Consider the following 12,347-nt stretch of genomic DNA (forward strand, 5'->3'; position numbering starts at 1 on the left):
TGGGGGGGGGGCTGCCCTGCCACACGACATCAGTGTCTGAGGAATGAAGTCAAACGTGAAGTCTCGCCCCAGCCAGATCCCCTTTGTTTTCACACACAATCATTCCCACTGTTCTAATGTGTTTACATACTGGGACGGGGCTCTCCAGGAACAACCCACACTGCTGCTGGTGTATGTTCATAATAGATTTATGCTGTTGTACAATGACATCCCGATCCGCACCATGTGTACGGTGGCAGACGGCGTGTCGTTGAGGTCTGTGTTGATGCAACACATGTGGAATACAGCGTGCGGGAGTGATGGGATCTGAGCATTAGCAGCTACTGAGATAAGGGCTGCATGCTTAATCATAATAAAAACTGCCATTTCACTTTATACCTTTTTTATACAATCTCATTGATGCAGGACAGCAAATCTTCATAGTTGCATTTACAGGGAGATTTGATGCATCGAAGCAAAGGCTCTGAGTTTCTATTCCTATTTAATAGAAACAGAAAGGATCATGACATCCATTCTTTCTAAGTTGATTCATCAGGGGGAAAGACTGTCTTGCACAATGTGATGATCACAGGCCGAAACTACAAAAAAAAGAATCTGAAGAGAGAAGAAGAGCAACGCTTGTGTTTTGGTGATTCCTCTCAAGAAAAGACTGAATATGTTAGAAAACAGGAAACCTCCCCACTGATTCAGTGCTGCTGGATAAGATCCACTGTGATCTTATCCATGCACTAGTTCTGAATATATAATGTTTGGGCTATAGTTCATGTTTTACGGCTGACCCCTTTTAGTTGAATAGACAACTAATCAGTCATTTTGGTGGTAGACAAGTATGAGTTATGTTTTGTATTAGTCTTATTTTCTGCTTTTGTCATGCTGGATAGCTTATTTGCTTTTCTGCTTTTCTGCAGTTCTTTGTCGAGAAAATCAGTGATACAGATTTATTGATTAAATCAACCAAATGTCGACAGAAATGCATGAGTGTTAGTTGACCAAGACATTCTCTGATTTAGGACAGACCTTTCCTGTTTTATAGTGTATTATTATTCTTTGCCAAAATATGTTATACATCTCTGCAGTTCAACATCTGTGCTTTATGTATTATCATCTACAAAACCAGCTGGAAGAAGAAGAAGAAGCCTGCTTGCCTTCCTGTTTTTCGCGAGCAGGAGATTGCTGACGAGTGTCTCCCTTATCTCCCCATTCAGAGCAGGCCCTAAGAACACATACACACGTATGGCTTATGCTGTGTTACTGGAGCTAAAGCACAGTTCAAAAACAGATTTAACAGAACAGGGTACCGTACCGGTATGTGTAGTGCAGGATTCTGGACAGGTTTTGTGCCTCATTTTAGACCTATTTTAAGCCTCTGTTTGGTTTACGATGCAGTATAAATGTGGTTTGTGCATGCCTGGAGTCGAGCACTCCTTCTCCCTTATATGGCTGTGAATTCTGGTTTTGAGAGTGACTTCACATCCAAAGCAACAGACTCGCTCTAGTGTAGGTCATTGTTTTCTCTTAGTTTTTGTGGATCCAGTTCTGTTCAGTTAGTGCTGGCAAAGCCCACCGTGTCACCTGAGAGGCCTACTGAGGACTCGGCCTAGCAAGGATCTGTTTCCCAATGTTCTCTCTGAAGTAATAAGCTCTGACTTACAATCACAAATGGTCGTGTTTGCTCCAAGTAAACCTGAGCCGGCATAGAACAAATATTACATAGAAATGTGTTGCATTCCTGTAGCCTGTTGACACTGTACACGTTTGATGGGTGTAGGCAGAGATGTTGGTGTTAAAGGTCTTTCCCAAACACCATCATATTCCTGCATCAGTATCTTATCATACTGTTATCTCAACAGATAACCCATATGAATGTCTTTCAATCTAGGTCACAATTTGAAAGCTAAACTGCAGATACTACTCTAGGAGCACATGGCAATGCCTCACGGTTCACCTGACCACTCTCTCCCTCGCAGACCATATTCCAGAGGACTTAAGGGACCCGTTCTACACGGACCAGTACGACCAGGAACACATTAAGCCGCCTGTCATCCGCCTGCTGCTGACCTGCGAGCTCTACTGCCGCGTCTGTGCCCTCATCCTCAAGACGGAGCAGGCGGCGTCTCTTCAGTCCCACCTCTCGGTCATCCAGTCTCTGTCCAGAAAGGGCATATATGTTGTGGAAAGTGACGACACACCGGTCACAGACGGGGACCTGGCCTGTGTGCCCATCAAAATGGTGAGTGGAGGGGACTCGAGGTGGAGTTGGACGTGTTGGTGGTCACCTGAAACATGTTGCAGTTACCAAATGTGACTTGTAGCACAGACTATCAGTGAAAAAGGAAATAAGGTCAGAAGCTGTAACAACTTTGCACATCAGCTTCGCTCTTCCTGCTTCTGATGTTTTTATTTTACCACAGATACATCAGTGAAAGAGGCTACTGCTTTTATCTGGATCCAGCAGTATAAATCAATTTATTCAAATTAAGAGGTGGAATTTGACTGTTACTCTTGCTGGTCGTGTTAGGACTATCATGCAAAAAAGGGCCGTGATAAAGGCTGTGATGTTACTGTGCTAAGGCAATTTTTTTTTCTGTATTTGGGTCAGATTCTCTTTTGCTCTTTAAAACATTTATTATAACTTTTCCCACATCTGTTCTCTCTTCCGTCCACATATTCATATTCAGTTTTGAAAAGCTGGAACGAATGTATGTCCACATTTTTGCTTAAAACTACAAGAAAACAACAACTTGTTTCTTCAGCTGTAGTTTCTCTAGAATTAATTCATTCCTGATTTAATGGTTTAGTTGACTGAAAAATGAGAAAAAACCTAATAATATTGTACAAATCCTAATAAAAATGTGCCCTCTAAGAACAGGCAGTTTAATCATCAGTGTTAAGAGGGTTACTCTGGCGCTAATACTTCTAAGAATGGATTTGATTGTTGCTGATATTTTACTCACCTGCAATTTCGTTAATCTGTTAAGAGCATTAACTGAATGCTGGCTCTTGGAGAAATCATCCCCCTTTGGCCTTGAATGCCCAGTTTAAATGCCTTTTATCCAGCCTTGCTTTCCCCCCTGGTGGCTTAGTTCTACTGACCCTTTCTGCTGTTCCCAATACGGTTGTGATGCTTAGAATATTTTCACAGAGCAGAGAGTCAAATGTCCTCAGTGTGTAACCTACATCCTGTAGGTCATCACCTGAATCAGCAGCACCACATCACAGCACACTGAATGAAGTAGTAATAATAATAATAATAACTTTATTTATATAGCACCTTTTCAAAAACAAGGTTTACAAAGTGCTTCGACAGACAAGCCAGCAAAACGAAAAAAGAAACATTAAGAACAATCGTTAGGATAAAACTGAACAAAGAAACAAAATGAAATAACAAGTGACAATCCAATAAACGAACAAAATAAATAAAATCAAGTGAAATAGGTCAAATATAGTAAACGAATATAAGATAAAATACTAAGACCAAATTAAAATGAAACGACATCACATAAAAGCCATTCTGTAAAAATGTGTTTTAAGAAGTGATTTAAAGGAGACAGACTTTACAGAGCTCTCTCCCCGGCCACTGTAGCGATGAGATCCAATGTCTCACAGTTTCGGCGAGAGCGCTTCACACAGGATAGAGCGAACGCCACCCAGCTCCGTTGCTCTCAGCCATCTTCCCTACCCCTTTTTGTTACCATGGAAACCAGCAGTGGTGTGGAGCAGGCCTCGTCTCTGCAGGCTGTGGCCAGTCGGGGATGTGCGTCTGCTTTTCCTGCTAGCGGCCTGACAAAATAATCCACGCAGGCTTGTGTGTAAGCAGCCAGACACAAAGCCCTGTGAGGGGATGGGAAATCCTGAGCAGGACACCCGCTTATCTCTGATAGACTGTCAGAACCCCCCCCAGTTTGCTGACTTGACAAGGTGTTTCCATAGCAACATTTTTCTACTTGGTGTTTTTGTGTCTGTGTTTGAGTGAATGGAACAGCTTCTGTACCTGCAGACAGTTCCTCTGCACCTTGTCTGACTCTTGTTGGGGCAACAGCTGGGGCTTATAAAACCTTGAGAAGCTAGCCATCCTCTCGAGTCCATTTAAACCTTTGTATGTGTGTGTGTGTGTGTGCATGCTCGCTGTCTGTCTGTCATACACAGAGATGGCTCGGGGCAGCAGCAGCCCTCCCTGTGGGGCTCTACGCTGCAGTGATAAAGGGCAGAGAGAGTCTTGGTAGAGAACAAAAGATTTAATAGCACATCATGCTGTTGTGTTTGCCATATTGTTTATTTATTGAGCACTACTTATTGACACTTGGATGGTAAATGCAGTACACCATTTTTTTTTCAAGTTATGTCATTACGTGCAACAGCAGTTGTGGAAGAACATTTTTAAGACTTGATGATTAAATCGCTTTTGAAAACAGAAGAAAATCTCAGCAAAGCAGAAGCTACCGTGTGAGTGAATCCAACATAGCAGTAGCTGAGCAGCCTTCAGCTTCCTTTATGCACAGTCTTCATCCTTTCTTTATATGTTAACTTCCCCCTGTATTATATCTTAGTCTAGGCTTGTCCTGAAGTAGATTTTCATTGTTATTGTCATTCATCATGTACGCTGGCTTTGGTGAATGCTCTGAATAGCTCCCATTCTTTATGTTAACCAGCCTAATCTCTGTGCACTTCCATCACCAATTGGATTAAGCCAGCAATATGTTGCACAAAGCACTGACTTAAACACTGGCGAGAGGCGGACTATACAAAATGTGTTTTGCCAGATGGGGACATAGATTTATTAGTATTTGGCCTCTGTTTAAAAAGGAATATATTTTACTGGCAGGAACCAGGTGTTGGGCTACTTGGAGTGGGGATATACCCCTGCTGGGCCTCTAGATTTCATTATGATTAAGAGAGTGGGTTTAAAGGTGGACACCCGTTGTGCCAAACGAGAGGTGTGACCTTTGATTAAACTGCGGCGGGTTATTTCAAGCTACACAATTAGGTAGCGACCTAAGGATTGTCCCACTAGAGTTCTGAATAAGACGGCATCCTTCATGTTACTGCCATCTGTTTGTCTACACACAATAGTGGCTGTTACATCCCAGAATCCACTGGTCACTGACTATTTTTATCACATAGTATGACCTTCAAATGATTGTTCAATATGGGCAAAAGTCGTGACTGGAATATGCTTGAAACAAACTGGCTCTCATTAAAGTGTTGTCATGACACTGGTGAAGGATGTTCATAATAAACATTTAAAGGGGAACTTCACTGTTCACTGACACATCAAAGTCTTTTTACGGGTCTTTGGGAGTACTACTGTAGAGGATATGTGAAAAAGGGATCTGAGAATATATACTGCGCTGCCTCCCAATATTGCAATCCCTCAAATCCAGCTAGCAGACACGTGGCAGACATGGAGGAGGAGCGTGAAGTTGTAAATACAGAGCAGGAGGAGGCATCCCAACCAACCCAAGATTAGAAAGAACTTTGTTTACATGAATACTAGACATTGGCACACTTTAGTTTGACAGTGTTTGTCATCTTTTTAAAATGACAGATAAGCAAATTCTCAGGAAAAGTCAAGTTTTAAATAAAAACAAATTTCTGTTTTTTTTGTTATTGCACTGACTGAAGTCTGGCTGGTATTTATATGCACCTGTAACACTTGAAATTGTTGTTCTCAGGAACCTTACAGCTCCATTTTGAAAGAATTTAATAATTTCCTTATTTTGTTTGTTTGGACTGGAAGTTCCCAAAAAATAGACGGAAACTATAATATGTGATATAGTATGGTATGGTTATTTTAAACCATTTCTTAATGAAATCCACAGAGCAACAACAGTATCCTGATTTATGCCTTTGCCACGGTATAACATTACATATACCGTGATGGAAGATTTCCTGCCGTATCGCTCTCCCCTACATTACATCATATTCCACACTAATAAGCTCCATATGTGTGTTGTGTTGTTCGGGTGAATCTGTTATCTATTAGTTTGCAGTTTCAGCTTTTCTTTGCCGCTAGCTTTGATATTGAATGCATTGGAAACCAGGGAAAATCCAATGAAATTGAATTTTCCTCTGTTTCTACTTCCCTCTCGCCCAGAGTGCTCACATGCCCATGATCGATGCCCTCATGATGGCTTACACAGTGGAGATGATCAGCATCGAGAAAGTGGTGGCTTCTGTCAAGCGCTTCTCTACCTTCAGTGCCTCCAAGGAGCTGCCCTTTGACCTGGAGGACGCTATGGTCTTCTGGATCAACAAGGTTGGAGAACACACACACACACACACACACACACACACACACACACACACACACACACACACACACACACACACACACACACACACACACACAGAGAACACACATAAGCAGTGCAAATACAGCTAGAAAGGTGCACCCAGTAAGGTGCATATCAGCACTAGGTGTGTCTGCAACGACTACTGCGGTGAAGTGTGATTAAATGAATACAACCCACAATTGGCAAACCCCTCATCTAGACACTAATAGGCTGTAGGGCGTCCTAAAAACACGCTTCATTCAAACTCGAGTGAAGAGGTTCTTGAGCATGAAGAAATAACTGGTCAACCAAATATATTTAGCAGTTTGCTGCAGCAGAATGCGATATTAGCCGTGGACAGACACAGAGGTGCACGCACACGACCCATCGCTGCTGTGTGTCTTTTAGAGATCATAAAGGAAAAAAGAGCAGGAGATAGAGCAGTCATGTATGAGACTGATGACCGCTGGTTCCATTCCAGGCTCCTCCAGTGCGCATGTCCTTGTGCAAGATACTGAACCCGAAATTACTCCTAAAGGCTGTGCCATCGGTTTGTGAGTGTGTGTTAATGAGCATTAGATTCTTTTTTTGTGTGTGTGTGTGTGTGTGTGCGTGCCAGTTCATTTACAATTTACCATATTTAAAAACGTTTCACAGCACCAGTATTCCATACATCCTGCAGTCCGGCCTTCTAACCTCATGTTTGTCCTTCTGATTATGACCCTAGGCTGTCACTCGGCACCATGCGGTCTGAATAATCTGTTTCACGCTGACATTATAGGCGACAGTGGCCCACTTGTCTTCTTGAAGCCTCCGTGTCACTGTTGCTCAGAGACGGGGCCAACAGATAGGAGTGTGGGTCTGGTGCACACACACAAGAAGCTCAGGCTCAATCTGTACTCGTCTTTCAATGAGTTAAAGGCCCGAGGCTGCGAAAGCCGTGACGCAGTGTGTCCATTAATCATCATGATGTCCCACCATCTCTGTCTGGGAGAAGGAAAAGTGTCCGTTTGGGATTGACTGTTTTTAGTGGGAGAAGCAAAGGTTATCTTTTTGAATAATCTATTAATTGTTGAGCCTATAAAAATCTGTCAATCAATATCGATACATCAAATAATACCCCAAGTAAATAGTTGTTTTTTTTGTAAAATGTAAAGACATTTACTGTCTGTCCTCTCACTGAGCGGCCAGTCTGCTCTGACACATAAAACATGCCTCAAGGAAAAGAAGAAAAAACACAAACATTTAAAACAATTAGGATAACCTTCCAAAATATGGTCGAGGGTGGAGGAGGAATCTCATAACTGATCTATTGATTATAAAGAGATTTACATTAGCCAGGCTACTGCAGAGCGTGTCTACTTTTTCTTCAATCATTTGCGTAATCTGGTTTTCTTTGAATAACCTGGTTTTATTGAGTACATGTAAATGAACTGTCATTATTTTTTTACTGAAGGTGAACACCAAAATGAGGGAGATTGCAGAAAGGGAGCAGAAAGTCAAGCACCACCCCCTGGAATCCCCCAGCCACCAAAAGGTAAAGCCACTCGCAGTGTCTTCCACTTGCTTCTTTTACAGGAGACAAATCTTTGGGAGAAAAATACCAGATATAACATTTCTGCAAGTAGCTTAATATTTCTGGCTTTTGGGAACTTCTAGAAGTTTGGAAACTTCTAAAAGCTCCCAAATGTTCCTCTTTTATCAAAAAACATTTTCATCATTGGTTTTAAGTCCAGGTGTCTTCGCCTCAAAACCTTCTGGTTCAAGGCAAGATCCTTAGTTTTGATAAGGAATGTTTCTCCCTGATGTCTCTCTGGAGTTTATCTGTGACTGCTCTCCTTTTTCTCTGTTTACACCGGAGGCAGATCCGATCCTTTTTGTGTGTCCTCTGACCTGTTAATCTCTCTGTTCCTGTTCCTCATCTGTCCCTTCCTCACCCTTTTCTTATCCCTGCAAACTGGATAGTCTCCCTCCAAATGGTATTGGAAGCTAGTCCCTGTAAGTTGGATGCCAGCCCCCCCCACTCCCCATAAACCCATTTTCTTACCTCTCTCCCCCTTTGCACGTGTAGTTCTGTGTTGATGTGTTCGCACACTCCACCATGGCTCATTCAAGCTCATTCTGTGCTGCTTGTAGCCAGTTTCAGCAAGGGGGGAGAAAGCTGACCGTTTCTTTTTCTTTTCTTTTTTTTCTTTTTGTTGTTCCCTCGTTGCAAACCTGTTACTCTGACCTTTTTGTGAAGTTTTCAAAAGATATTCCTTTTAGCTACGCAGTGTGTGCTACCTCATTTCAAGCTCAAGTACGCCATGTTTTATTTGCTGTGCGTTTTATGTGGTATTTGCCTGCCCAGTGAGAGAAAAAGAGGAAATCCATGCCTCCTCTGCTTTGCAGTCCCATCCTTGGCCACCTCGTCTCACTGATCTGCTTTGTCATTCCCCCTCCGGTCTCTCTCTCCTGCTCTCACACACTGTTTCCACTGAGTGCACACGGTCTCCTCTGACAATATCTCTGCCTCCTCTCTCTCTCTCTCGTGTGTTTGTCAGCCTGATGTCATGCACGAGCTGGCCCAATGCATGCTGGAGCCAGAGGAGCTCTTAGAGGCGGTACAGTGTTCCCTCTTTGTCGGGAGAAGTTCCTTTTTGTGTAGATTTTGTAGTACAGTTCTTTAAGTTTGGTCGGTAGTTTCACCTGTCACTTGTGATAAAAAGCTGCCCTAGCACAGTTGGTTTTATTTTGTGGAATGGACACAGTAGATGCATCTGACTAAATGTTGAGAAAATGCTGTACATGTTTGAAGTTTAAGATATATGAAGTATCTTTTTTTTTTAGCTGTGATGTGCTGTGATCTTCTTAAATCGTGCATAGTCGTCTCATAGTTTCTGTGCTAGGCTTTTGATCAGTTTGTGTTTAAAATAAAGCTTTGTTCTCTTTATTAAATGGTTCCTTAGATATATATATACTTTTGAAAGAATTGTGACCAAGATGCATTCCGAGAAAATCAACTTGTCATTGTTATTTTACTGCAGTTTTTTTTTGTTAATTGTAAAACAACATATACACAGTTATTGACATATCTGCAAAAAACTAACATCAGCTCTTTTGGAGTCGTTTCCACTTCTGCATCACGTCATACAGATATCTAACACGCCTCTGCTGAGGCTAATTCGACCTGCATTTCTAAATAACTTCGATTCATTTTTTTCTCACGCCTCTCTTTTGCCAGTTCCTCAGAAATGTCAGATTGATTAGTTATTACATACTGACTGGTATTCCTAGTATAAGGTGACTGTTTTTAAGTCAAGCAGAAGCATTTTGAAGTGACAAGCAGCAGAACCAGTCAGTTCAGTCTGCTTTGGCATCCTGTGCGATCTATATTTATGTTGCTCCAAATCGTATGTAGGTCTGGAATTGATCTCCATCTCCAGTTACTATAATCGTTGCCAATGCCGATGTAACACGTTGCCTAACCGCCTTCCCGTTGAGGCCTTAAGGAAGGCCGACCATCCACTGTGTTGTTCATATCACTGCTCTAACGCTTCCACCTCCATCTCTTCACAGTCAACCAGGTCTTTTTTGGGGTTCTCCCTAAACTGCTTGATCACGAGGCAGCGAGGTTTTCTCGTCATTTTCTCCTGAAAATAACACTAAACCTGCTGTCGATCAGTTAAAGAGGAGTATCATCTTATAATATATATTGTATTTCAGCAAATCAAACCAGTCTTTGTTCTTTTGAAACTCCAGGGGAGAACCTTGATCTGATGCTCAAAAGCCGAGAGCAAACAAAAGCAAAACATCCGCCATCAATATATGCCTCGACTAGTTGAGACGTGAATCTCACAGCAAAAGAGATTTGTGCTTGTGACTCTAGTCATTGCATCTAGGATGTTTTACGTGATGTCATCCGTTGTTAGATCCTTTTGTGGTGATTGTAGTTGCTGTTTCTTTCCTCCTCATGAAACCCTCGTACTCTTCCCCCTCCTGGTCAGGTCCGGTATCGCCGTGAGCACGCTTCAGGCCGTCAGCTGCCCTTCTTCCCTCTGCTGGAAGACCTGATGAGGGATGTTTGCGACGGAGCTGCACTGCTCACTGTGGTCAACTTCTATTGCCCGGACCTCATGAAGCTGGAGGGTATGCTGAGCCTGCACGCACGCTCGTTCACACACTCCCAGAACACACACTCAATAGCCTAATCCTAATTATCAGTTGCCCTCAAAGAATTTTTTTCTGTAAAGAGCATCAAGCTTTCTCTGCTCACACATTGAATTCAATATCCATGTGTGATGCTATTTCTGGCCCTTGCACATCGCTTACTGTCCCGGTACAGTGAGTGTGACATTTAAAGCCAGCAGGTCATTGACTTGTGTCCCGATCTGACTCTGCTCTCTTCCTGTCTGACCAGATATTTGCCTGAAGGAAGTCCCCTCCATTGCTGATAGCCTGTACAACATTCATCTACTCAAAGAGTTTGCCAACGAGTATCTGAATAAAAGCTTCTATCTGACGATGGAGGACATGCTCTACTCGCCACTCGTGCTCAAGGTACAAAAAGTGCAACGTACTTTTAAATTTGCAGTACAAAAAGCCAGCCATCATATCAGGCAGCAGCAGGCAATGCTGATGTCACTATTTTAGCTACATAAAATATTTTTTTTCAAGAAACTTTGGTTAAATTCTTGCTGTTATTGTAAGCTTAATAATGATCAGGAGTCTGTATTCAAGTCTTTTTGATGTGTTTCTTGTTCTCTCCATGTAGCACAATGTGATGGTGTTCATTGCTGAACTCTTCTGGTGGTTTGAGACCGTCAAGCCGGAGTTTGTCCAGCCCAGAGATCTCCAAGAGTTCAAAGATGGTAAGCATCCCCGTGTGATTACTACAAAACGTAAATCTCCTCCTAATCTCTGAGTAACAAAGTATCACAAAAAATCTACAAAACCAGCCTGAAAATGAAACACCGCTACAAACTTTGAATGACAAAGATGTCACCCTTGTGATTCTTGTAAAGTTCTGGGGATTACAGTCCCCTTTTTCTACCCACTTGAGTTTGCAGTATGACACACATGATAACAGTGCCGTGGAGTCTAAGTAGAATCGTTTTTTGTGTATACACAACAGAACCAGTCGTTCAACATGGATCAAATAACTGTGACAGTAGGTAGTCGAGTTACAGAGAAGAAACTTGAAGTCGCACCTTAATATATTCATAAATATCTCATTGATTAAAGAAACTGGAATCTTTCCTTTTTTCCTCAGAAACAAGATTTTTGATCAAAACGTCATGTCTACATCATTTGAAGTTGCTTTTAGAATTAAATCTGGATTACAGTAACAAGTAAATCCCAGTCAAGGTTCTATGTAGAAATGTTCTAATTATTAACAGTATCAGTCACTACAAGTGTTAACATGAAGACACCTCTTTCTTCCTCCTTTCCTCAGCTCGAGCCGTAGCTCAGCCCAAGTGTGCCCGCCCATCAGTGCCTATCTCCAACGCCACCAAGCGCAGCTTCCTGGCCAGCCCTGTGGCCGATAACCAGAGCAGCCCTGAAGTCTGTAACAGGTACTTCCTGCACCCTGAAGACTCTGACCCCCTGTAAGTCTTCTCTCGCTTTCCTTATCGTTCCAAGTCATCATGATCCTGTCTCCTAACCAGTAACAGTAGCCCTAAAAGGATGGGTAGATATGCAGCATTTGTCTGACCTTCATTCTCATGTGCCCCACACCTCTAACCCTTTCTTCACCTCAGCAAATTCAAGGATTTGCACATTGCTAATATGATTATTGCATTGAGTGTGCATTGTAAGCGCTTGTGTGAAAGTTAGGTTAGGTGAAAGCTGGAGAACTATTGTCTCCCCTCTGGCACTGGGATTCAATACCACAGGGGAGAGACTGTAGCGATAAAGCAGTTAGGAGAATGGTGGAAGCTATGGTGGCAAATATTAAGAAACAACTCAACTCACCTGCAGGCATGCATGGACCAGCGTGGGAAAGTTGTCACAGACACCAGACCTCACAATATTTCTCCAAATACAGAGAGCTTTCCCTGGCTATGCTCGGCTTAATCAGCATTGTGTGAATTT

At 42.4% G+C, this 12,347-nt stretch overlaps 1 protein-coding gene across 6 annotated transcripts in view; it reads left to right on the plus strand.

Moving 5' to 3' along the window:
- camsap1b (calmodulin regulated spectrin-associated protein 1b) overlaps positions 1 to 12,347 on the plus strand; it is a 28,308-nt gene that overhangs the window by 7,729 nt on the left and 8,232 nt on the right. For 5 of the 6 annotated variants that reach the window (XM_054611837.1, XM_054611836.1, XM_054611834.1 and 2 more), the window contains exons 3-9: positions 1,968 to 2,230; positions 6,095 to 6,256; positions 7,729 to 7,809; positions 10,259 to 10,400; positions 10,672 to 10,811; positions 11,026 to 11,122; positions 11,707 to 11,860. In XM_054611837.1, coding sequence (XP_054467812.1) covers positions 1,968 to 2,230; positions 6,095 to 6,256; positions 7,729 to 7,809; positions 10,259 to 10,400; positions 10,672 to 10,811; positions 11,026 to 11,122; positions 11,707 to 11,860 — 1,039 coding nt within the window. The remainder of the gene's footprint in view (positions 1 to 1,967; positions 2,231 to 6,094; positions 6,257 to 7,728; positions 7,810 to 10,258; positions 10,401 to 10,671; positions 10,812 to 11,025; positions 11,123 to 11,706; positions 11,861 to 12,347) is intronic. The other variant, XM_054611839.1, reaches the window with a different exon arrangement.

This window comes from Anoplopoma fimbria, chromosome 13 (genome assembly GCF_027596085.1).
Source record: "Anoplopoma fimbria isolate UVic2021 breed Golden Eagle Sablefish chromosome 13, Afim_UVic_2022, whole genome shotgun sequence".
NCBI classification, from domain to species: domain Eukaryota; kingdom Metazoa; phylum Chordata; class Actinopteri; order Perciformes; family Anoplopomatidae; genus Anoplopoma; species Anoplopoma fimbria.